Source organism: Clarias gariepinus, chromosome 14, assembly GCF_024256425.1.
Source record: "Clarias gariepinus isolate MV-2021 ecotype Netherlands chromosome 14, CGAR_prim_01v2, whole genome shotgun sequence".
Lineage (NCBI taxonomy): Eukaryota > Metazoa > Chordata > Actinopteri > Siluriformes > Clariidae > Clarias > Clarias gariepinus.
This window is the reverse complement of record NC_071113.1, coordinates 15260863-15288683: the sequence shown is the minus strand read 5'-3', so window position 1 is coordinate 15288683 and position 27821 is coordinate 15260863. Positions and strand designations below refer to the sequence as shown.

The window sequence follows — 27821 nt, the reverse complement described above, 5'->3', positions numbered from 1 at the left end:
ACACAGGCTAGCATGGTTAAACATCCAAAAATGAGACAAGGCAGTAAAAATGAAGCAATCCTAAATCAAACACTAATCAAGACAGGTGGCTAATAAATGCATCAAGTCGTCACTAGCACAGCACTGGTGCAAGACTTCCTAAAATGCACGTGCCAGTCTGGGGCTATTTTTACAAATTAGTTTGATTGCAAACAAATGAATATGATTAGTAATCAAGGGACTGCGAACCATGTGATGAGGTCATGCACTAAGGATTATGGGAGGTGTAGTTTGCATCCTCAGGAACTGTAGTTACCTCACTTAGTAACTCATCGTCTATCGCTTAAACCTGTATACAGGGTCGCAGGAGGGCCAAACTCACACACTCCTTCACACACTACAGGCAATTTGGGAAGGCACTGTAGGTACCAGCATGAATAATTTAAAAAGAAAAATATATATCATATACATGACAAATGTATATGATATTTATATGCAATTACTTTTCTCCTTAGAAATAATTATTAACAATAAACGACTTGGACAAAAAAAACTAAATCAGTTTAGCTCCAAAATGTTGCACTGTCAGACATGTTCTGCATGAAAACAGCTTTCTTTTGTCGTGTTAACAATAAAAATACACAATTGTTTGAAAAAACAATATCCCATGGTGACAATCATTTCCTCGCATACAATTAAGTATGTATGATATAATAACGTGCATATTTTGTAGTCATGCCTTTATAGCTTTATAGTTTTGTGTGGTATACAGTATTTTGACTCATGAAATATGACAAGGATGTTTCTGAGCTCGGTCAAATCAACTTGAGCGCCTACGTGTGCATAAATGCATTGTGAAGGAGTGAAAAGGAATATGGGTTTTGCTGGAACGTGAAATGATTCTGCACTCGCTGCCAAGCAGCTGGGGGTGTCTGAGGCTGATAGCTTGGCTGTATAGTCCTGAATTCTCCATTGGTCTTTAAAAAATTATGACAAGCTCATGCTTATGTGAATGCTTTTCCAGTTAAAGCACACACAACATTACAGACTAAGCAATGATGCCAAACCAAGAGTGCACAATAAGCAACCTGGTACTCTGTATATATATATTCTATCAACTGTAACTTTCTTAACCGGGATGATAACAAAATACCCCAAGTACTGCTAACAACCCACTACTGCTGCTAACGTGCTGCTACTAAACAGCAAGACTCAGCTCCGAGGGAAAGACATTGTCTTGCGCCTTTTTTTTTTTTTTTTTGCTTCCAAATTTTAATTTATTAATGAATTAAGGCAAATTTAAAGAATTAGTTATCCAGGCTTCATAAAGAACCTTTTGGTTCTTTCTTAAGAATCATTTTCAGTCCAGTCTATGTACATGGACAGTTTCATATTAATATTTTTGTGTGGTAAGCCTTGTGTGGTCAACTATGAATCATCCAAGCATAAAAAATAATCTAACTTAAGGCATGAACAAATTCAATTCAATTCAGTTTTATTTATATAGCGCTTTATAGACTTTGTCATTGTCTCAAAGCAGCTCCACAAAATGAAAGGAAAATGTATTGAAGTGTTTACGAGTGAGTAAAAATGTGTTCAGATAATAACGAGATTGTGAGATTGTCCCTGATGAGCAAGCCGAGGGTGCTGGTGGCAAGGAAAGCCACAAGATGAGATAGCAATAGGAAGAAACCTTGAAAGGAACCAGACTCAACAGGGAACCCATCCTTATTTGGGTGATAACGGATAACAGGAATTACTGTATATAACGACATCATGTGTGTTAGGCTGCTACAAATTCAGTATAACCAGTAAGGAGTAAATAAGGACAGATGGTCAGGCTGGTGATTAGTATACCAACAATGCTGAATGCTGGGTGGTTGGAACTGATAAGAGGGGAAATGAGGTTGCTGCTGAGGATGTTACTCAAACAACCAATTCTTTAATTGTATTTTAGCTACTTTATAGCATGTCACAATAAAAAAAATCCATTTCCTAAAATGTTAATTTAGCTTAATATGAGGGATGGCTCATGAATTTTGCGCAGTACTGTGCACATCTGTTGTTCTTGAGAGCATTTGTTAGAAGATCACAATGTCACCCAAGTAAAATCTACCGAATTAATCTTTTTTAGATATTCTGTAGTGTCCCAAAACATTCCTGGATACTATCCTTATGATCCACTAATGAAATACAAGAAAAAAACTGTAATGCAATCTATCATTGATCACTCAGAGTTGTGTTAATAGTAAGTAACCATCTGGAGCTCTATTAATCAGCATTGATAAACTGATTTAGAAAACATGGCAGGAGCCTGTATTTCCTGTGTGGTTTGGGAGAACATGCCAGCAGCCTGTCATTGCTATCATTGCTGCTTGCTCTTCTTGTGTACGGACTTCGGATGATTTCTCCTGGGAATGTCCTTTCACGTGCTCCATATGCTATTGTGATTTTCATCACAATACATAATCCAGCGTATCCCTCTACAGGACATGTGATTAGTGGGTATTAGCCCTTTATCAGAAAAAACTACCAGAAAAGAACATGTACGCTCTATCTTTCTTTTTCTCTGTAAAAAATGAAAACTAATGTAAAAGAATAAAAAAGAAATAGTAATGCATCCACCTACTGAATGCAACCAGACACTAAAAGAGGAAACGTCAGAGAGTTTAGAGCATGTTAGCTCTAGTAGGAAAAAAAACTCACCCAGCCAGCACAATGAAGAAGTCTAGCCGGTTCCAGGTGTCCCCGAGGTAACACTTTTTGCCAAAGATGCCCAGTGCTACCATCTTAATCACCATCTCCACAGCAAAAAATGCAAAAATGAAGTCGTCGAAATCCTATAAAAAGAAGAAATGTACGAGATGTCAGTTTCAAACAATCCCAAATCAAAGTTTTCCTTTTTGCATAAAAGTGTAGCCATTTACATTAGAAATAATTACTGATTTTATGAAAATGTTAATGCTAAAGTAAATAAATCACTAATTTGCATTGCCGTATTCAACAGACTGAACTTGAATAACTGTGTGTGCGTGCATGCATATGTGTACATGTGTTTATGTGTGTCTGGCATGGCACAGCTGTCTGAGAGCCCAAACAGCAAATTTGTGCTTCTTCCTCCAAATCTTTAACTAGATCTTTTGTGATGCTTTGAATGTCAGTTCGGAATATTCTGTGCATGAAGTGGGGTATTTATTTATTAATTGTAAAGTTTTCAATGAACAAAGAAAATTCGAGCAATCATGGTTGCACCGAGCTAGCAACAAGCACATAATTGAATAATGCAAAGCCACATGAAAACATTAACAGCAGTAATCTCAAAGTTTATTATTAAGCTTTATTTTCCCTAGCTGCAAAGAAAAAAAAAAGAAATGAAACAGAGCCCACCCTTCTTACAGGATTAATATTAATGATCAAATGGTTTATAGGCATCTATAAAATGCATGATCAGCATTTATTAGCATAAATAAATGCAATACACTATTATGTGTCTTTTTTTTTTGCTCTTAGACATAGCTTAGAATAAGACACTATAACATAAATAACGTTTGGAGTGCACAGGGATTACAAACCTGATAAAAGTATAATACATTAAAGGGATATACAGGTAAATCTTGGATTGTGAGCATAATTTGTTCCAGAAGCATGCTTGTACTGTACTGTATATCAAAGCGAATTTCCCCATAGGAAATAATGTAAACTCAGATGATTCGTTCCAAAACAAACAATTGTCATATAAAAATAATGTAAATTTAAATGTAAATTAAAACAAATTAACCTGCACTTTACCTTTGAAAAGAATCCCGACAGAGCATTGTTTTTATTAGTGTGTGTGTGTGTGTGTGTGTGTGTGTGTGTGTGTGTGTGTGTGTGTGTGCTTGTGTTTGTGGGTGTGTGTGTGTGTGTGTGTGTGTGTGTGGGTGTGTGTGCTTGTGTTTGTGTGTGTGTGTGTGTGTGTGTGTGTGTGTGTGTGTGTGTGTGTGTGTGTGTGTGAAGCTAAAATAAGACGAGAGTCGAGGAAGAAGAAGTGGGCTACTGTGTTGGACGACTTTCATACACACACACACACGTGCGCGCACACAAACACATTTGCACACACACAACGGAATTACTGCTCTGTCTGGACACTTCTTTAACAAGAAACCTCTCTAATGACACTCATGTGCACTTACAGTCACTATCAGTTAGAGACTCTGGAAACTGGACCCTTAATAAGGAACCTCTCTAATGAGTATCCACACATACGGATCTTGACTGTACGAGTGATAGACGCGAGACTGAGCATGGGAAACGATTACCCACAATCCCACAGCACGCAAGAGGGAAAAACCGTTTGCTCAGTTGTGGTCACGTGAAGCTCGGCAGTCAAAGATGCGTACTACTCATATATCAAGTCCTCACTCATTTTTTAAACTAAAATTCATAAAAGAAAAATCCCAGGTTCCACTGTATCAGGTTCTTTCAAGTCTATCTTAAATAAAAGTTATAGTGCATATAAGTAACATTATAATAGGCCTTGGTGGTCATAAATATTCCTGCTGGCCACATCGACCATGAAGATTGTCACCAAGAATGTGAATACAACATAAGTAATTGGGGCCAAATTTCACAACCTACTGAGATTCCTATAAGGTTTCGCTGAGATTCCTATAAGGTTTCTGCAGACACACTGAGCTGAAGCTAGTTAGTATCATGGTGTCATTGTGTAGTCTAGTTCTGGTTAGCCATACAGTTAGCTCAGGGGAAACAAAATAGTCACTGGAATGAAGGTTGTGGAATTCGGCCCCATTGCTTACACTGTACTCATGTTCCAGGTGAGAAACTTGACGGTCCAGATGCAGAGCAAGAGAAATTATAACGACAAAGACTTATTGTAATGTACTTATATGGACGTCAATTTTATACCTGAACTATCCCTTTAACTGTTGGTGTTGTTTCTTTTCCCCTTAATTTAACCTTTTTTTTTAAAGAATCTTCCTATTATGAAACGGTTCTTGCCAGGCCAGCTGAGTAAATCTGACATGGACAATTTTCTCATTGTAGATGGTTAATTTTGGCATTCCTCAAGGATTCTCACACTTACTTTGTTTTGTGCACCATATAATGATGAGAGATGAAGTTGGCACAGGCTCTTGACGCTTGGCAATGATCGTTTACTTATTTTCATCAATCCTAGTTGTTTTTTTTTGGATTGCAGATTTGTTAGTCAGCAAAATTGTACGAATCCACATGTGCAGAACATATGGAAAGAGTTTAATGCCAATTACTCTTCTATTTACCTTATTATTCAACAAATTATCCACCTTATTCATTAAGACGGAACATTTTACTCAGATTTGCCTCAACCTTTTTCCGTAATGTGAAGGCTTTCTTATTCAGTCGGAAATATTGATGGATTCTTAGAATGCATGCTGAGGTACCTCCTGAGAAAAAAGAATTTCTGTTAGTCACTTTTCTGTAGTGTTTTCTGTAACGCACAATGTAGTCCACATAACAGAAGTGGTAACACTACAGTGGAAATGTTTAAAGTTTTAATGTTTGTATTTCAGAAACTTAGTTTTGGTAGCAAAAAAAGAAAGCGTGAAGTTATAATTGTTATTGTTTGGAAATTGTAATTGTTATTACGTGGGAAATTCACCTGGGTTTTCAGTGCGACAGTAGCTCAAGCATTAATAATGACTCTTGAACCAGGGAATCCCTCCAGCTAAGACACTTTCACAACTCAAGGAATGTTAATTAAGCTGCAGTGGGAGCGCATGCTCTGGAGCTCTGCAGCATTTCGAGCCAAGCTTTAAGATCTTGGCCACATTTCTGATTCCACTTACAATGATCTACTGCTCTTATTATGCGCCATCAATTTTAGAACACAATGAACACCGACAGCATGTTGATGGTGACAGTAGATGGCACATCCTTAAATGTGCATGATTTAGCTGGTCCTGTGAGCACTACTGTGGTCAGATGGCTACCCACATGACGTTAAATAAATGTAAATATATGCGCAACCATATAATTTGACCCAACCACTGTAGAACTGGGGAAAAAATGTTTCTTGCCCATGAACCACAATGAACTGTCTCTGCTTATCATTATGTAATCTCCCGAAGCTCTCACCCTCAAATAATATGACATAACTCATGTTTTTCAATCCTGTCAGCTTTAAATAGTGAGCTATTGATTGTCATTTTAAATGGGAGTATACTGTAAAATACTGAACATCAAAGTTGTTTACTTTAAGGAATGCTTAAACGGCTACTTCTTAAAAGACATTTTCTAAGAAGAACCAGATTCTTTCAGCCTTGCATTGCTTCTGGCCTACAAAGGGTTTCGTATTTGTGTGTGTGTGTGTGTGTGTGTGTGTGCGTGCGTGTGCGCGCGTGTGTGTGGCCACTTCATGGTTCAGCAGCTCTCTAAAGAAAAACAGCGCAGACAGGGGAAACCCCACAACAGCGCCGTCCTAGACTGTCCACATAGCCTTCCAGCACTATTTAATGATTTCATGTTCACCCATGCAGTTTTTATTCACTTTTGTTAACACACTCACTAGCAATTAACCTTTTTTTTTGTATTCATCTTTTATTCTTTTGTCTTCCCTAGCTCATCCAGTGTTTTCTACCTGCTAATCCATGCATTTGAAGTTGAGAAGAAGTGCAAAAATGACTGAAGTGGCTCTGTGCACTATGGTCTTCTGGTATAAAAAATACAGTATAATAAACTGCATAATTGTTCACATGATATTCTCTTCTTTATCCAAGCTGGTGATTGGTAAATAGGTTTTTGCTTTCCTGGAATCCAAACTCGACCACACACCTCCACTGCTATGAAAATGTATCCTCCACTTCCTGAGTTCCATTATTATTGCAAACCTCTGGCAATACTAAAAGTGAAGGCCTATATCCAAAAAAAAACTTGAAACCAAATTTTAAAAGAGTTTAGGCTTTTCCTAGAAGAGAAAGTGGAATAAAGTATTAGACTTTTGTCATTGCAGTTATTAAGGGTGGCATAAACACGTACTTTACACACATGATATTAACTATTATACAATATACAATCATTTTATATTATAACAATTGGGTGGCTATGCTTATATACTGTATGCTTATAGTGTGAAATAACTAACATGACCAATAACCACTAGATTTGTTCAATAATTTTGCCAATCTAGGACCTTAGAAATATGGTAAATTGAGGGTACATCCAGTGGCATCCCCTGAGCCTGACCCCTAACACACACCATCAACTTACCATAATCGCACAAAACCTTTTTTTTAAGCTTATATTTGCCTTCAGACATCCATCTAGGAACCTCTGTAGTCCAAATAGGGACCATGGAGGCCAATGGTGACCACTGTTTTTAACAATCGTGGTAGGCCCTCCAGTCAACATTTACATACTACAGGCAGTTTAGGAATGCCAATTGGCCTAATCTGCATGTCTTTGGACAGTGATAGCAAACCCACCAAGCACGGGGAAAACCTGCAAACTCCATATACACAGACCCTGAGGTGGGGATTCAACCCGGACCCTGGAGGTGCAAGGCGTCCTTTGTTATTTAATATTATTAGGGGTGTAGCATGCCGATCTCCTTCAACAAGCCCTCGAACATAAGTGTCATATTAGAATGTTTTTGAAGACACCAGACTGTATATTCCTATTTAGTTTTTTCCATCTCCTTTCTCCAAAAATTGGTTTATATGGGGTTTGGAGTTAAACGTTGCCAAGCAATGAACACTTTCTCAAGCAAAGAAGTTGTTTGAGGCTGTTTGCTCATGAGCTTATAGACTTAACCGAAGGCAACGATTAATGTTAAGTAATACGTTCCCCTTAATACATTGGCTGACATGACAATTGTCAAATGTAACATCTTAATAAAGGAATGGAATGTTAACCTTCTATAATTTAACATGGAGTGAGTTCAAGTAAGTTTGTGCCAGGATATCCCCAGTCATCTAATGCCCCTGCTTTGTCCAATCAGAAAATAATAGGTCATTTGACCAGACTAACAGTTGTATTATAAAAATAAATCAAAACAAAGTCTGTTTTTCGACCTTTTCTAAGGAAAAAATCCAGCAACCTCTTTCAAAAATAGTTCCAGCATCCCTGGTATGGATATTCTCTTTTGGGGGAAAAAAAAAAAACTCCTTTCCTGATTTTGTGCAAACACACTGAAATGGAGAAACATATGGTCACCACCTCCCCACTGATCTGTTTCTGCTAAAAATGTCTTTCATCCCATGTTTGTACTGAATTGTTATGCAGATTACGTCATTACTGCGTACAGAGGAGGTCAACTTCCATCGCATGAGAGTAAATTATGTAAATTCCCTTCAGTTTCATTGTTCCTCTGTGAAGTCTTGTTGAATGTATCATGCATTTATGAGCCTCCTTTTGTTTCTCTTTCCTGTTACTGTATAGTCTGCCTGGTATTATGACCGATGAGAAAGTGGATATGATTATGGATTACACTCTGATAAATACGCCTGCTTCTGTGTTAGGCCAAGCCTTGAATTCCGATAATATTTGGACGTCCCCTAATAAACACACTCCTGCACCCTATCCCTGAAGAGTGCATGTTACAGCAAATGTGTAAGAAGCAAATGCCTAGGTATATGTAAATATAAAAAAAGACATGTTAATTTCGCCTGAAAAAGGATAATTTTTGCTTGATTGCTCTTGGAGGCCATGAAATATCAAACTGTCCTGCTCAGACCCTGCATGCAAGACTTATTCTCACATATGCTCAGGCAGCAAAGAAAAAAAAAAACAGAAAAAAAACTGTCTACTTTATTAAGACCATTGCACATTAATTCAGTTATCTAATCAGCAAACGTGTGGCTGCAGCAAAATCCATAAAATCAATGCAGATACAGGTCAGGAGCTTCAAACAATATAATGAGAATAAAGTGTGATCTCTGTGAATAGAACCATAAAATGGTTGTTGGTTTTAGATGGGCTGGTCTGCATATTTATGAAACTGCTGAGTCTGGAGTGGTGTGAAAAAACATCCTGTGAGAGGTGAGTCTGCAGGCTCGTACGAGGCGTCGTATAGAGATTAAATCAAACTTCACTCATGCACACACACATAAAAATACTTGTATACACATAAATGAAACATTCATACATACATATATACTACTAACTGCTCAAACAGCTACATGAGAAATGCGCGCACACACCTATGAGACGCGCACACATACACACAAACACTCTGTGCACACACATCTATGAGACACGCACAAACAAAGGGAACTGGATCGGTGTAGGGAATTAGTAAACAACGGATCTTCACTTTAGCGGAAAAAGAATTGAAAAACTTCCTATTAGTCATTACGTATCGCAGAAGCGTGAAAAAATATTATTAGAAAAATTATTTATATATTTATTATAATTATTATCGAGGACGACATCATATAAATATGACACAATCATTAAAATACTTATTATTATATAGGCTAGTAATCTGTAAAAAATAAATAAATAAATACATCTCTGTACATCTTGTAAATTAAGTTATAAACGTTTCAATACCTAATTTTATAAGAGTATCAGCTTTTGTTTCGATAAATATTCTATATTTAATGTCCGTAGTGTGAAATTTCCACAGCAGCAGCGACAGGTATCCAGCGTGCATGTTACCATGGTAACGCATGGAGGAGGTATTGTTGCAAGGTGTTCCGAATGGTGGAATTTTGTAGAGCGAAGTTCCCTTATCAGACATTCGCTGCACATGGAGTAGGGAGTGGTGATTTTAATGTACTGTATATGTTGATATCTTGTTGATTCATTCTCCCTGGTTAGTAGTAGCGTTTTTTTTTTTTTTTTATAGACCGTTATTGGACATTTTAGAAGACAGCGAGTGATTTATTTTTACTACCACTAAAGTGGGTGGTAATGAGGGTCAAAACAATGTATGAATTTCCGATTCTGTAATTGGATTTGATCAAGCAGAGGGAGTCACGTGGGCTTCCAATGAGTTAGTTATTGTTCATATCAGCGAAGGCGAGGAAAGCACATTTCACAAAACAGTAATTGCTTCTGTTGTAGGATTCGACATACAGTATTAGCCACAGATTTCAGACAGTTTTGAATACGCCTTGTGATTAAACAGTGATGATCATTATACTGTCCTATACATGATTCCGATGAATCATGTATCATGTACAATATATATATATATATATATATATATAGGTGTGTGTGCACGGAAGTTTGTGTGTATATGCGCGCATCTTATAGGTGTGTGTGCGCGCATTTCATATGTAGTTGTTTAAACAGTAAGAAGTATATACTGTATGTATGTGTGACTGTGTCATATATGTGTATGCAAGTGTTTTATGTGTGTGTGCATGAGTGAAGTTTGATTTAAGCCCTATATGGCGCCTTATATGAAACACTTTAATTTATGAGAAAGAGGAGCGAAGAATGATCAGACTGGTTTGACAGGAAGTCTATAGTACCTCAAATTAGCACTCTTTCCAACCATGGTGAGCAGAAAAGCATCTCACAACTCATCAAACCTTAAGGTGGAACAGCACAAGACCACATCAGATTATGCTCAAGTCAGCCAATAACAAGAATCTGGGGCTATCTGTGCATAGACTCACCAAACCAGACAGTTAAGGACTGATGTCTAAAGTTTGGATTAATCGCAGAGGACTGCTTTTCAAGAACGTTGTGATCTGACATGACGATGCACGTCTGCACACTCCTGCCCACACTGTCAACACTCTACGAAAAGTTCATTTTGAGGTGTTAAAGCATCCTCCCTATAGTCCTGATCTTGCTCTGTCAGACTTACACCTTGTAGGTGCATGTTATTCACAAGTTCTGACGCGTGTCTTTAGTTACGCAGTGTCACTGACGACATCAGACGTTTCGTTGATTTCTTTGTCTCTTGTTTATTTTCAACATCAAAAACAACGGTTGTTACAGTTTCTTGCATAAATCCACTGTAGTCACGACAAGTCGCTTGCTGTGTTCTGTAGCTTCAATAGATTACAGTTACAACAACTTATTTTACTGTATTCCTTTTAGCTTACTGTCTCACGTTATCACGGTCAAAAGCTTGTGTGCTCCAAACCTTTCTGTATCCTTCCGTGTCTTAACAACAACTACAACTAACGTGCGTGATAGACATGGAACTGCATAACTGTGGGATGATGTCACAGAACAACACATGAAATGATGTCACAATACAAATTATATTTATGATACTTAATGCTTAATGTTTAACTAATAAACTGAAATAAGATAAACAACAACAAATCACAAGAATGAAATATGGCCCTTACATTTCCAGCCCCTAATTGACAGGCAGGAAGACTGACAATTACACACATTTTTTGTTTTGTTGTTTTTTCTTTTTTTTTTTACAATTGGGCCACAACATTTACTATTGGATTAAAATTTGAATTAACTTTCTTAACACTTTAGAATTAACTTTCTTAACACTTTAAACATTTTTTTTTTTTTTTTTTTTAACGGTTTAACTTAAGGTATTCATATTGCTGCGTACCAAATGAAAGGAACATGACTACTTTATAAGGTAATTAACAGTCCATTTCACATATCAGGCACAGCTTATCGATGGGTCTTTCCAGGGTACTGGTTTTAGTTTTGACCAGTACACGTCTCACAAGTCCTTTTTTATCAGGGAACACTTTCGTGATCCGTCCGATGACCCATGAATTTCTTGGAGAAGACTCATCAATTATTAGAACTACGTCTCCAATCGAGAGGTTTTTTCTCACCTGAGACCATTTTTGGCGCTCCTGAAGCAAGGGCAAGTATTCACGCACCCATCGCTTCCAGAATAGGTCGGCAAGATACTGAATTTGCTTCCACTTGCGTCGTGCGTAAGTGTCCTCTTTTTTGAAAAGTCCAGGAGGCAAGTTTGGCTGTTTTTTCATCAGCAGCAGGTGGTTAGGTGTCAGGGGCTCCAGGTCTGTGGGATCGTTTGTAGCGGTGGTAAGGGGACGGTCATTTATTATAGCTTCCACCTCACACAGAAATGTGTGCAAGCTCTCATCGTTTAGTGTTTGTTCTTTTAGTACAGACCTCAAGATTTTTTTTAACTGACCTTATCTGCCTTTCCCATATTCCACCGAAGTGAGACCCAGCAGGAGGATTAAATATCCATTGTATCCCCTTTTGCATGAGGACGCCTTCAATTTTTGACTGATTCCACTGTTGGATAGCTTTACGCAATTCAGTCTCAGCGCCTATGAAGTTTGTTCCATTATCACTTCTCATAACTGACACCTGGCCTCTTCTGCACATGAAGCGTCGAATAGCGTTTAAGCAGGAGTCTGTATCTAATGACTGCGCGACTTCAATATGCACGGCTCTTGTTGTCAGACAAGTAAACAATACGCCATATCTTTTAACATTACTTCTACCCCGTTTGACCTCGAAGGGTCCAAAATAGTCTACCCCTACGTTAGTGAACGGTGGGTGATCTGGTGTTATTCTATCGGGTGGCAGTTCTGACATTTTTTGTTCACTATTCTTCGCTCTGATCTTTCTGCATGTCACACAACTGGACAGAAACTTTCTCACAAGGGAATTTGCTGTCGGAATCCAGTATTTCTGCCGCAATTTTGAAAGCATATAATTCCTTCCACAATGTCCGACCTGTTCGTGAGTGTTTCTTAAGATTAAAGTTGTAATGTGTGAGTCTTTGGGTATAATGACAGGGTGTTTTGCATGCTCAGGCATTGCAGACCTACCAAGACGTCCTCCTACTCTTAGCACTCCATCCTGCATTACTGGATCTAGTTTGGAGAGACAACTGTTTCTTTTTACGGAAGCATTACCCTTTTGTAACATGGAAATTTCGTCTTTGAATTTTTGGTTTTGAACGAACTTAATGACTTCGTTTTCTGCCCTTGTTAAGTCCTTAATTGATAGAGACTTATGGTTTTCTATTATTGAGTTGTTTGCCTGTCCCTTAATCCTTTTCGTTCTCTGTTTAAGCATGTCTTTAACGCAAAGAATCCAGGCAACGGATCTTTTTAACTTATACCAGTCGGAGTGATATTTAATCAGTTTACTCACGGCATCTGTGCTCTCTGTAGTTTTTACGAGATTCGCTGAGGCTGAGTGTTTAATCTCAATGTCATCCTCTTTCGTCGACAGATCGTGAATGTTTTCAGGCCATTTACTCTCTGGTGTTTTAAGAAAGGGCGGACCATGGATCCAATTGTTGTTTTTCATGAATTTTTCACAGGAAACTCCTCTGGAAGCAGCGTCGGCTGGGTTTTTTAAAGTGTTGACGTACCTCCACTGCTGTGGCTTGGTTGACTCTCGTATGATGGAGATTCTGTTAGCGACAAAGGTTTTGAAGCGAAGTTTTTCATTAACAATGTATCTCAAAACAGTTGTGCTGTCGGTCCAAAACACAGAGTCCAGCAGTTCTATTTCCAGTTGACCTTTCAGCATTTTGTCGTTGTTTACGGCGACCACTGCCGCTGTCAATTCCATTCGGGGGATAGTAGTTTGTTTCAAGGGCGCTACGCGAGAATTCCCCATCATGAATGCACAGTGTGTAAGTCCATTAGCATTTACTAACCTAATATATGAGACAACTCCATATCCCATTTCACTTGCATCTGAGAAGTGGTGAAGTTGTGCTGTATTTGTGACTCCAAAGTCAACTGGTTTTACACGTCTTGCTACACTAAACTCAGACAATTGATGCAACTCTTGTAGCCAGGCCCTCCATCTTTTTATAAATTGTTCGGGAATGTCATCGTCCCAAGCGAGTCTCTCTTTACATAACTGCTGCATTAAGATCTTAGCTGGCAGTATGACTGGTGCAAGGAAGCCTAAGGGGTCATAAATTGAACTAGTGACTGACAAGATTCCTCTTCTAGTCACAGGCCGCTCTTTTAAACTAATCTTGAACTTGAGCGTGTCTGAATTAATACACCACAGCACCCCTAGAGCCCTCTCAACAGGGAGTACGTCTTTACTCAGATCTAAGTCCCTCATGTCTTTAATTCTCTCACCCTCAGGGATGGAAGCTAGCAATGTACGACTATTACTTGCCCACTTGGTGAGGTGAAACCCTCCACTTGCGCACAGTTTGGTGAGATTACTATATAGCGCAACTGCTTGGCTATGACTAGAGACAGACTTCAAGCAGTCGTCTACATAAAAGTTTTTAAGTACTGTGTTGACTGCCTCGGCAGATGCATTGCTGCGGTTTTCTTCTGCTGTTTTCCTAAGGGCGAAGTTAGCTACACTTGGAGATGATTTTGCACCAAACAAATGAACGACCATTTTATACTCAACCAAGTCCTGACTCACGTCTCCGTTCGGCCACCACAGGAAACGCAACAAGTCTGTGTCCTTTTCCGGAACTCTGACCTGATAGTACATGGCTTCCACATCTGCCATCATGGCAACTTCTTCTTGTCTAAAGCGTGCGAGCACCCCAATGAGTGAGTTTGTCAGGTCGGGTCCCTGCAGAAGCTCGCTATTTAATGATATTCCCTGATAGCTAGCAGCACAGTCAAAGACTACCCTTAGCTTTTTCTTTTGAGGATGGTGCACACCATGGTGAGGTATGTACCACACCTGCCCGTCTTGTCGACTTAGGTGGGGTGTGGGGACCTTGACTGCATGACCCTTCTCAAACATGTCATTCATGAAGTTTAAATACTCTTTGTGAAAGGAGCGGTTATGCTTAAACTTCCGTTTGAGGTTCAGAGCGCGCTGCATGGCTGCGCTTCGGTTATTGGGCATTTGAATAGCTGCTTTCTTAAATGGGAGACCGATGTAGAAGTGATTATCGGTAAATTGCAGGGAGTTAGTTACAGAGTCTAAAAACTGATAGTCCTCTTGTGACAACTCAGCTTTGTCATCACAGTTCCGTTCAGGAAAATCATGGTTGTACTGTTGTATCAGCATTTGTTCTACACTTTCGATGGAGACTCTGTTGACTGCAACGCTCACTTGCTCATTGTTACATGTGCCTTCCTCGACCGACTCTCGAAGAGGTCCATTTATGGTCCATCCAAGAGCAGTCTTTACTGCATATGGCCCATTGTGCCTGCTGTTAATTACTCGCCATGGTTCTAGGAGCCTGTGCTCTTTGTTACCTATGAGAATTTCAACTCCAGCATTAATGTAAGGCAGTTTTACTTCGCTGAGGTATGGCCACTTATCAATGTCGTGCTGTTGTGGAATATTTTCCACTGAGACTGGGATACTCTTTTGTGTGAACACTTTGGGGAGTTCAACAAAGGTGTTTTCTTCCAGACTGCTAACCTCTAGATCAGTAAGCACATAGCTTTTTACTTGTTTCTTCGCGTTCAGGGTGCTTAACATGATGTCAATTTTTTTACCTTGTACGTTTAATCGCCTTGCTAGTGACTCTGTACAAAATGTAGCAGAGCTACCTGGGTCCATAAAGGCGTATACTTTTACTGTCTTGTTGCCTTTTTTGGACTTTATTTTAACAGGTACTATGGAGAGAATACAGTCATCTCCAGCCCTGATACACGCACTCGTTTCGTGACTCGCTGCAACAGGCAATGTTTGAACTGGTTCGGTTTCGTCAGCCTTTGCGATCGCTTGAGCTGTGTCTTTTGCTGCAATGTGTAGCATGCGAGGATGTTTCTTTGAGCACAGCTGACAGGTAATTTTCTTCGTGCAGTCTTTGCTTAAATGTCCTTTTACTAAACAGCCAAAGCAGAATCCATTCTTTTTTAGAAAGTCCAATTTGACCTTATATGTCTCATTGTTAAACTTGTGGCATTCGTCTAGGGTATGATCTTGCTCACAGGATGCACAAGGTTTAGTGAAGGCACTAATAACTAATGCACCACTACTCTTTACTGTGATTGAGTCTCTATGAACTTTACCAACCTGTTTTACGCCGGTCGCAAAGCTGCTGCCCCTCTTTTCTTCAGTTTTTTGCTTGAATCCTGGAGAGGATTTGCTGCTGTGTTTTTTACCACTAGTCGTTGTACCACTAGTCGAAACGTTCAGGTCTCCAAAGAGTGGGTTGGACATTACCTTTGCTTCTCGTTCTACGAATTTCATCAGCTGCACGAACTTAGCTCTTTCCTGATTGCGCTCCTCGTACTTGTATACGTGGCTTCTCCATTTTTCACGCAATTTGTAGGGCAGTTTTGAGGCAACACCTCTCAAGTTGGTAGCATTGTCTAGCTCATCCATGTAATCGATGCTTGACATGGTATTGTAACATTCTACTAGGAACAGGGAGAAGGTTTTTAGCGACTTTCCGTCCTCTGACTTTATTTCCGGCCAGTTGAGTGCCTTTTGCATCAGCGTTGTAGCGATTATTTGTCTATTTCCGAAATTGTCATGTAACAGTTTCATAGCCTCTGCGTAGCCACGATGTTCTGGCATGAGCAGGCAGCTTCTCACTAGGTTCTTAGGCTGTCCTTCAGTATACTGCTCGAGAAAGAACAGCCTATCATGATTGCTATCAGTGTTGGTTTCAATGGCGTGTTTAAAGGCTCTTACGAAGGACGTGAACTCAAGAGGGTCACCATAGAATGGAGGAACGTTGCGCGAGGGTAAGGAATGTTGCCTCTGACTCTTTGCAAACATTTCTGTAAGATCTGCCTGAAGTGGCATCCTACCCTGAGGCTCCACTATGTCAGTGTTGTAAAGTGAGTGTTCGTTACCTTGGGTGGGCCGTTCCATTAGGGTGCTTGACATTATGGGTTTGGCACTCACTGGCATGCTTAAGTGGGTTGCTCGGAGGCGTGATGGCAGCTCGAGGTATTCCGTTGCCGAACTGTGGTTGCAGTGGTCGTTTTGCTCTGGTTCCGAGGGGCGTGCACCACTCGTTTCGACGACCACGCTCCGTCTGGCAGGATGTTGTTTTTTGCGGTTCTGGTAAGAATTTAGTTCAGCATCGGCCATTGCAAGCGCCGTTTCCATTTCCAGCCTTTCCTTTTGTGCCTTTAATTGTGCTTGTTTAGCCTTTAGTTGTGCTTTCAATTGCTCTTCCTCAATCTTTAATCTTGCTTTCAATTGCTCTTCCTCAGCCTTTAATTGTGCTTCCTCCAGCTCCAGCGCCTGCCGATGGCTTAAAGTTGCTGCTTTAGCCAGCAAAGCTGCTCTATTGGCTTCTGCCTTTTTTAGTCGAGCTTCGGATGCTGCTGACGTTAAGGACCTTTTGGATGCCGATGACGTTACGCTTCCGTGCCTTTGGGGGGCGGGCGTCTTACGCTCCGCCATTGACACACTGTCGTTTGGCGAAACTCCATCGTCAACTGTTTGAGACGGCTTAAAGCGATTACTAGTGTCGGCGATCCACGACTCCACTCTTACCATGAATTCTGAGCAGCGCGTTAATCTAGGGTGAAACCAGTGTTGCTGATCAGTTTCACGCTCTTCAACCTTTGCGCACGATCGCACTTTTACATTACTTTCAATAAAGTCGTTTAGCAGCGCTTTGTATTGGCGGCGCTTGGCTTTAACGTCATGCAAATTACAAGCATTGTCCATAAGCGCCTCTAGTTCATTGTATAATACAGTCAACTGACTCCACTTGCCTTCTCTGGCGCTCTTCAGTTCGTCGAGCACCATCACCTGCTCAAATTCGGCGATAGCGGCGTCGTCCTCGCCGTGTGACATGGTGAAGTTTAAGGCAGGCAAGTCCTCTTCTCGCTTTCGGTTTCGGTTGATGCGCGTTTTTGAAGTCGCACGCGCGCTCTTCACAATCTTAAGTCACTTATCTTCATTTCTGCGGCGGAGACAAGCTTTTGACTTTAATGTAGGTGCATGTTATTCACAAGTTCTGACGCGTGTCTTTAGTTACGCAGTGTCACTGACGACATCAGACGTTTCGTTGATTTCTTTGTCTCTTGTTTATTTTCAACATCAAAAACAACGGTTGTTACAGTTTCTTGCATAAATCCACTGTAGTCACGACAAGTCGCTTGCTGTGTTCTGTAGCTTCAATAGATTACAGTTACAACAACTTATTTTACTGTATTCCTTTTAGCTTACTGTCTCACGTTATCACGGTCAAAAGCTTGTGTGCTCCAAACCTTTCTGTATCCTTCCGTGTCTTAACAACAACTACAACTAACGTGCGTGATAGACATGGAACTGCATAACTGTGGGATGATGTCACAGAACAACACATGAAATGATGTCACAATACAAATTATATTTATGATACTTAATGCTTAATGTTTAACTAATAAACTGAAATAAGATAAACAACAACAAATCACAAGAATGAAATATGGCCCTTACACACCTGTTTGATCCCCTAAAAGCAGCCCTATGAGGATGAAGAAGTTAAGACAGCATTGCATTTGTGGCTCGCAGCCTCAGCCTAAAACGTTTTCTGATGAGGGAATACGAAATAGTGTGGATAATTTTTGACTTACACTTGTACAGTATGTCTTTCCTGGCAGCTCAAACCAATCTGTTAATTGTCCTCTGACCTCTCTAAAACCAAGGCTTTTCCACCTACAGAACTGCTGCTCATGTAGTGTTTGTTGTTTTCCCCATTATTCAGAACAAACTCTAGAGACTCTTTGGTGTGAAATTTCAAGGAGATCAGAGGTTTATGAAATACTCGAAGCAGCTCATCTGGTACCAACATCTATGCCACGATCACAGAGTAACGGAGATTACATTTCTTTCTTTGATGGGAAGGTTAACCCGAAGCTTTTGACCTGTACTGTATCTGCAGGATTTTTGTTTTGCACTGCCGCTGATCGACTGATTAGACAACTGAACGAATGTGCAGGTGTTCTTTGTCTTTGCTTCAAGTTGTTGATGGATGTCTGATGTGTGGATGGATTATTATGGCTCATTTCTCATTATGTTCTAATTAAAACCTTCACTCTGGCGCTTTCTTGCTCGAAACATGTGCCTTGACCGAAATATCACTGGCTCTCACTCGAGAGGTGTTTGTATCTCCAGTTTCTGATCCAGCAGCTATCTCCTGCTCGAACACATTTCACAAAAATGCTCAGTGGAATGTGTTATGTGCTCCATCAAAGACCAACACATTCATTCACCAATACTGAAAAAGGAAAACTCTTTTACATGTAAACAGATGGATTCCTTTGGTATTTAGAGCAGCATTAGTTCTGTATTTAGACTATTTATTGTACATAATAGAGGGTTTGTCAGCAGAGGTAGTGTGTGTGTGTGTGTGTGTGTGTGTGTGTGTGTGTGTGTGTGTGAGAGAGAGAGAGAGAGAGAGGGAGAGAAAGACAGCAAAGGAATACTGGCTTTATTTTATCATTGTATTTTGTTAATTTTCATTATTCCACCAAATGCATTTTTTTGCACCTTAAGCTTCATCTGAATCACAGATCTTCTTTTCCTTCTTAACAAAAACAGGAAGGAAATGACCATCTTATTTTTGTCTCATTTTCATGTGACACAAAGAACAAGCTAATATTCCTGATAGTCGCTGCATAGTGTAGAAAGGCTATAGATTTAAGGATTAAAAACTTAACTGAGGGCTTGATCTGTAATTCATCTTGCAAGTAAAAGATCGCAACCTGAACTGAAACCAAAAGTGTTTAATTCAACATCATAAATATTGATGCTCATTAAATTTAATTAAAAAGTCAACTAGAAAAGAAACGTTTCCCCAGGTCTAATGTACAACCCATTCTGTTTACACTGTTTGCAGCTCTTACAGTGACCCTTAGTTGTGTGTGTCATAACTCACCTCCAGGATCTTGCATCGTTCTGAGTCACAGTTACTGTCCTCACACGGATGGAACATGCCCAACGTCACACAGTTCAGCAGAATCACTAGCATACTGGCCCGTTCGAACCACGTAAGGAAGAAGAGTTAAGGAACAACATTGGAACCTCAGTTCTGATTAAAAAATAACCCTAACCATTTAATGTAAGCTGGATAGTTGGTCAAATACCAGCCAAGTCAAATAATACTATTTCTGTTAATAATAATAAAAAAAAGTTGGCTAGAAAGTTATATAGTGTTGATTGCACATTATAATATTTAGCTAAACTTTTATAAGGCTTTTTAATTGACTTGAAACAAAAACCTTTGAAGATATACTAGTTACTCTACATAGCAAAAACATTTTATTAAAAAAATTAAATAATTTAATGCAAATAGCTATAATATATGTGAAGAGATCCTCTAGAAAAAAGGAGTATACAAATATGCTGAAGAATGCATAAAAACAATAATTGTACATATCTTTTAAAATAAAACAAATTTATTTACCAACAATTTAATATGAAATTATTCCCAATATATATTATTAATTTACATGGACAATAACCATCCCATTGTGCAAAGCATGGATAAATCAGCTGAAAAGCATTGTGAATGCTGACTGAATGTAACCAGCCTGGCCTCATCATTATAAATATCATTATCATCGCTGTTTACCATTAAAGTCAATTTACCAGGATAAAAATTCAGCAAGCAGATTTTAAGAGATCATATACAATGTCATTATCTACCAATCTGGAAAAGATTGAAAAACCATTTTAAGACTCCCAGACTCTGCTAAACCACAGTAAGAGCTATCATCTCCAAATGGGGAACATTTGGCGTGTTGAAGCATTGAATCGTCCCAGAAGTTGTCAGTCTTCCAAAATTTCTCCTAAGACAAAGCCAGAAAAAACTGCAGAGTTCTACTCCCTCTCTGGAGAGCAACGTTACTGTGATTTTTCACCAGAATGTGTTACAATGTGAAGAGAAAGCCATGATTCAGGGAACTTTTAAAGACCTTCTACATTTACAGGTAATTTTATATGCACAAATACTTGTCCAAGGTACAGAAAGATACAGATTAATCATGATTTTGTGCTGCAATAACTGTCCGGTGAAAAACGTTTGTAGTGACTATACAGTCAGTTAGACAGCATGAAGGCTTGGGCCTCATGGAACAGAATAAAATAAATGTTCATCCTACATTTACCAGTATGCACTGGGAGTATTCAAAAGTGATTTAAAGAATTCCAAACTAAAATGACCTCATCGGCCATGGTGGGACTGAGATACTGTGAAGATGCTTTCATGTCTGCAGACCTACAAATTCTGACATTTAAAGTGAAGGCAAACCAAAAAAGACCCACAAAATTCTGCTCTCAGATATTAAAATATTTTTAAATATTAAACATTTGATTAAATATTAAACTTATCAGTGAAACTGGGTCATGCAGCAAATTAAGTTCTCACAAAACACAAAAGTGAATTCATGTTAGATTAAAAGAAAAATATTTATTAAACTGAAAAAAAAAAGGAAATTTAGGTCTACAAGCAAAAAAAGACACACTATGTCTGCAAAGAAAAAAGAAGAATGAAAGTCCTCCAGCGAAATTTAAAACCTTGAGACTGAATCCTGGTTGATGTGATTATAGTGACAGGTGGTGCATTATTCACCCAGCAGGAAGTTTTGGTTGTCAAAACGTTGTGGTGAAGTTAATTTGGCAATGTTCTCGTTAATTTTACATTAAGGGAATAATCGCTTGACGTGTCTGCCGCGGCTCAATATGCATACTGGTCGGGTCCGACATGCTTGAGGACCAGAAGAGAAACACGAACACACACACACACACACACACACACACACTTACATGCAAAACACAGTGCCGAATGTTCTCTGATTTATTCACACAAAAAAAAGGACATGTATTTTAGGTCCTGAGCTTAACACTCTGATCATGTACATCTAATAATACATCAAAGAGCACGAGCCATTTACATGTTCTATAGAAATCCGGGGGGAAAAAAGCGGGTGGGTGGTTATTTTACAGACACCTGGTGTTGAAGAATAGGAAGTGTTGCCATATAAGGAATGCAGGGAGAGAGGGGGAACCATGGGTTCACAAGTTCACACAATCAAAGGAACATGCCAGGAAACACTAACAGTTAAGGAAGTTGGAACAGCGTTGCCATCTGGATGTTTTGGAAAGTTATAATTACTTCGATAAAGTGCCATCAGAACATTGTTGATTACATAATAATGGGATAGCGTTGAACTACACCTACCCCTAACACATTCATTTATCTTCACAACCGTTCGTCCTATAAAGGATACTTTGGGCACGAGGCACGGTGCACCCTGGACAAGTTGCAAGGCAGGGCACGCACACACTATAGAACTGTCTTAAGGTCTGAGATATGTTCTGTAAAAGTGGACGTGATGCAGTTGGACTGTAATATGGGAGCTAACAGTAGTATTTCTGAAAGAAAATTTAACTGATATTACAACACATAACATACACAGACTGTGTGCAGGACATAGTGTCTTTCTCCAATCTCAAATCAAAATTCTAAACTCTTAAGGGAGCATGGATGTGTTTGAACGTTGTGGTCAGAACAATGCTGCGTACATGATGATGATGGGATAATGTTAAAGTAATGCCCCTAACACATTTATTCATCTTCATCTGCTCCGCCTCTGCAGGAGACTTTGGGCAAGGTGCAAATCCATCATAGGCCATACATACCTTAGAACACCAATTAGGCCAATATGCATGTCTTTGGACTGTGTGAAGAAACTAGAGTACACAGAGGAAACCCACCAAGCATGGGAAGTACTGTACGCACACAGACCCGAGGTGAGAATCAACTCCCCTCAACCCCGGAGGTGCGAGGACACAGTGATGTTGAATAATTTTTTTTTTTTTAGATTAATAAAACTGACCTTTTTACCAGTATTAAATTTATGGCTAAAGATCGAGTTGAAAACATACAGTGTGACAAATGCAACAGGGGATCGGGAAGAGAGCAGATCCTTTTTCAGAATACATCATAAAACAGTATTACCTGATTAAGGTAACAACCAAAACATACATAATCAAATTGAGACAGCAGCCAGAAACAGATTGCTCTGTCAAGATTGCAGCAGGGTCACTCTGGTTAAACGGGTTAAAAGAAAATAATGATTGCTTAAGTCATTATTTAAGTAGTTATTTCTCTCAATTTTCTTGTGGTAGATGAACAATGAACACAACTGGTAATTGATCACTTTGTAGGCAAGTGTCACTGGAATGCCGCAATGCGCAGCCAGGGGTCGTGCACACACATTTACATCTAAATTAAATACAGGAATGCTAATATCCAGGCAGGGTGCTGTCTGAACACAGTGGTACCAGGCAAAGATCATCTCGTTTTTCTCACTTACTGACAAAAGACAACACCAAAGGGACACAATTAAAACAGCAATTTTGACAAAAATTCTAATTTTGACAAGAATTCTAGTATTCTAGAATATGATCAATGCACCATATATAGTCTGATTGATGGGCTGAACATAATTCCCCCAGAGAACAGGCAAAGCCCATGGTCTAGGGGCTCCTGCATTTGGAAGTATTTCATGGACTGCTAGGTCGCAGACATAAACCTGCATGTCTCCCCAGGGACAAAACCCACAGGCAGAGGTAACCTGTGTAAGAATGCAAAAGCAGTCATGGGACTGTGCTTTCTGTGCCAGAGGGGCTGACCAGCTTCACAGAGGAGAACAACAGTCAACAAGGAGGCAATTTAACAGCAGTGATGAAGTCCAACTGTGTATTACAATACCATTTGTGAAACTGGGAAACCATTTCTGGGTGCAGATGCACTCATTCTATCCTTACCAGTTTTCTACGAGTCGTCTCTAAGAACTCTTAACTTCTGGTGGAGCCATACACCTAGTAAGAGGCTGAGATTGCATTTACAGCTTCTTACTGCTTATCAGTCGTCATCAGATCACCTTTATGGCTAAAAAGCTCTTTAGGTTACAAAACTTTGGCAAAATTCAAATTAGGGCTTAAATCGGTGAACCGGTTTCAGGGAATTTATGATTCACAGGCTGCTTCCTGGTGTTCAATGCAAGGGCAGTAGCCATTCGCCTTTCAGGGGTCTCACAACCTGGCTGGATGAGCATGGTTCTTCCAGCATGGCTCATTAATCAACTATACGGCAGGGTGTGTGGTAAGGTCTGAGCCAAAAAAAGCAATGGAGAAAATGAGGGTAGGCAAAGAGAGACCGCCCTCTAGCAACGCCCCCAGTGTTGTGCATTAATAATGCAATTAATGCAGAGGTCTCACAGAGATGAGCAAGTGGTCAAGTGAGGAAGACACTTGTGATGTTAGCTGCACTTAGACACTGGGGGAACAAAGGGTAACCACCCTGTTTATGTGTTAGCAGAGGACTTTGAAAGCAGGATGGTGAGGGGAAAACCACTCAACCGTGCAACCATCACAAGAAAGCAGCAAAGCAGAAAATAGATGGCAAACAAGAACATAGCTAGCAAGGCTAACAAGCTAACAATAGCACCAAATTCAAATTAGTAGCCACGCCATGTGATGTAGACTCCCGAAAATGAAAAAGACATTAAAAGAAGACTAAAGAAACGAATGGTTATGACTATAACCTCTGTTCCCTGAAGGAGAGGAACGAGGTACAACACATATAGTATGGGATATCACGCCGTCTCGTGTCCTGGCTGAAGCCACCTTTATTCACGCCGTAAAGGCAGGCAAACCTGTGGTGACGTAGGTGTAGCCCCGCCTACACCTATAAACCATCGTTGCCACGGTTGACCCTCAGTTCGATAGCCGCTCTTCGCCGAGCGTAACTATGAGGCGGGGCAGCAATGTGTTGTACCTCGTTCCTCTCCTTCAGGGAACAGAGGTTATAGTCATAACCATTCGTTCCCTTTCAGTCGATTCACTCGGTACAACACATATAGTATGGGACATATATTCACGCCCCGCCGAGTATCTATCAAAGTTAGTCACAAGAACCCTGACAGCTACTCTACTGCATTATGGACCCCGCAGAGAGGACACAATGAGCCACCGAGGGGGCCGTTATATCAAGTCGGTAGAACCGGACAAAAGTGTGTGGTGAGGACCAACTGGCTGCCGCGCAAATCTCGCCCACAGACATTCCTTTGAACAGAGCCCATGATGTTGCCATAGCTCTCGTTGAATGTGCTTTCACACCCAGAGGCAATGGGACACTCTTGCTACTATAAGCTAGTGTAATAGCCTCCACAATCCAATGGGAAAGCCGCTGTTTAGACAGCGCTTTACCCTTTACTGGACTGGCAAAGCAGATAAACAGTTGATCACATAAGCGCATATCTACTGTACGGTCCATGTACACTCGTAGTGCACGTACGGGGCACAAATTATGCAATTTTCTCTGCTCATCAGAAGCAAAAGGAGGAGGAAAAAAGCTATAAAGGTCAAAGACCATAGAGCTATAATCAGTGGAGACGACCTTCGGTACATAGGCCGCGTTCGGCCGTAGAGTAACCTTTAACCCATTAGCAGCAAACTGCGTACAGGATGGATGCACGGATAAAGCGTGGAGATCGCCCACTCGTTTAGCAGATGCTAAAGCAAGAAGAAGTGCCGTCTTATATGAAAGAATTTTCATATCTATAGACTCAACTGGCTCAAAAGGAGGACCACAGAGGGCCTCAAGCACTAACAATAAATCCCAGGACGGAACACTGGACCTCGTAGTGGGTCGCAGACGTCGCACTCCCTTTAAAAACCGTACTGCCAGCGGATGAGCCCCTGGTGACACTCCGTCAAAACCAACATGACAGGCTGATATAGCCGCCAAGTACACTTTAATAGTAGAGAAGGAAAGGCCTTTCTCTAATAGTTCTTGTAGAAAAGACAAAATCTCCACCATGGAGCACTGAAATGGAAGAACATTATGTTCTTGACACCATTGCTCAAATGCTCGCCACTTGTAAGCATATAAACCTCTAGTAGACGAGGCCCGAGCACTTTGGATTGTCTCAATCACATTCGGGGGAAGCCCTTTTGCTAACAAATTGGACCTTTCAACAGGTAAGCGTGCAAGTTCCACAGCTCGGGACGCGGGTGCACTACCTCTCCCCCTGCCTGAGACAGAAGGTCCCTGAGGAGAGGAAGTTTCCATGGTTCTGCTGCTAGCAGGCTGACTATCTCTGCGTACCACAACTTCGCCGGCCAATGAGGTGCCACCAGGATTAGTGACAGGCCCTGCTGACGTACCCTCTCTGTGACAGGCAGAATCAGTTCTACCGGAGGGAAAGCATACAATAGAGCTGGGGGCCATGAGTGTGCCAGCGCATCGATCCCCAGTGGGGCATTGCGATCCGTTATGGAGAAGAATAGTGGGCAGTGAGCATTTTCTTTGGATGCAAAAAGATCCACTGCTGCCCTGCCGAAGCGCTCCCAGATCTGAGCTACCACCCATGGGTGTAATCTCCATTCCCTTACAAGCGGGCCCCCTCTGGATAGAAGGTCCGCCCCCAAATTCAGGTGCCCTGGAATGTGAGTGGCCCTGAGTGACAGAAGATGAACACTGGACCATAGCAATAGAGAATGAGAGAGTTTCAGCAGGGGAAGTGAACGAGTCCCCCCTTGTCTGTTTATATACGACACCACTGTTGTATTGTCTGTCCTGATTAGAACATGATGGCCTGTTAAAGCCAGACGAAAATGACTCAGGGCTAAGAACACTGCTAACAGCTCCAAATAGTTGATGTGAAGCCTGCGTTGTTTCTGTGACCACGCCCCCCTGATCGCGGAGCCGTCGCACAGAGCGCCCCAGCCGCTGAGGGAGGCATCTGTTGACACCACTTTGCGAAACGATACCCTGCCTATCGGAGAGCCCTGACGTAATAGCCTGGGTTCCCTCCAGGGCAGAAGGGCTGACATGCATGACGGTGTCACCGTCAGCCTCCTGTTGAGGTGGCGCGCCGCACATAGGCGGTGAGAGCGCACCCAGCGCTGAAACGCACGCATGTTCAACAGCCCGAGAGGCACCACAGTGATCATAGACGCCATCATTCCCATTAGTTGTAAAAACACTCGGAAACGAAGTTTGTGTTGCAACTGAAACAGAGCAAGGCAGCGCTGAAACGCGGCTATTCTGTGCTCTGAGAGACGTGCTCGGCTGGTAACGGAGCATATCTCCAGACCCAGGAATGAACACTGTTGACTCGGAATCAGTGAGCTTTTCTGCATATTTACTGAGAACCCTAAAGTCTGAATGTGAGACAGAACTAGTGCTGTCTGTTTCTCTGCCTGCTCGCTTGAGCTCGCTATCAGTGCCCAGTCGTCTAAATAGGCTAATATGCGAATGCCTTTCTCCCGAAGAGGAGACAGCGCCGCCTCGGCGCACTTCGTGAACGTTCGGGGAGCTAGTGACAGGCCGAACGGCAGCACTAGGTACTCGTAGGCCACGCCCTCGAATGCAAACCTCAGAAACTTTCTGTGGCGCGGAAAGATCGCTATATGAAAATAAGCATCTGTGAGATCGATCGTAGTGAACCAATCTCCCGGGCCTATTGCATTTAGCAGTTGCCTCAGAGTAAGCATTTTGAACTTGTACGTTCTTAGAAACGTGTTCAATATTCTCAGATCCAAAATAGGACGCAGTCCTCCCCCCCTCTTCGGAACGACAAAATACCGGCTGTACCAACCTGAGTTCGCTTCCGAAGGAGGCACCACTTGAATCGCCCTTTTGCTCAGAAGAGAATTTATCTCTTCCCGAAGCACCGCTGCGGCGTCGTCCGACACCTCGGTGTTGATTATGGAAGAGAAGCGCGGTGGCTTTACGCGAAACTGCAGTCGGTATCCCATAGCGACTGTGTTTTGCACCCATGTCGAGACTGCGCATGCGCGCCACTCGAGAACGTGGGACGCCAACCGGCCCGCATTGGTTTCTGAAAGGGGTCTGCTGCCCCCTGGCGTTTCGCCAGAGTGCAGCCTCATCGATGGCACTGGGCTTTTTTGTTTTGCAACATTGTAAACAGGAAAATTCTTTATTGGTTTCAATAATGTAACATTCACATGATTTACAAAATGCACCATTTTTGGGGCAATCACACTGCAAACATCGA

General features: G+C 41.0%; 1 protein-coding gene across 6 annotated transcripts in view; it reads right to left on the bottom strand.

Annotated features, from left to right (window-relative positions):
• Positions 1-19780, bottom strand: part of cacna1g (calcium channel, voltage-dependent, T type, alpha 1G subunit) — a 132985-nt gene extending 113205 nt beyond the window's left edge. For 3 of the 6 annotated variants that reach the window (XM_053511856.1, XM_053511857.1, XM_053511858.1), the window contains exons 1-2: positions 19667-19780; positions 2686-2819 (exon numbers count right to left, since the gene is read on the bottom strand). In XM_053511856.1, the coding sequence (XP_053367831.1) occupies positions 2686-2819; positions 19667-19759 (227 nt within the window). In that variant the 5' untranslated portion in view covers positions 19760-19780. The remainder of the gene's footprint in view (positions 1-2685; positions 2820-19666) is intronic. The other 3 variants (XM_053511854.1, XM_053511855.1, XM_053511859.1) reach the window with 1 other exon arrangement.
• Between the last annotated feature and the right edge of the window lie 8041 nt (positions 19781-27821).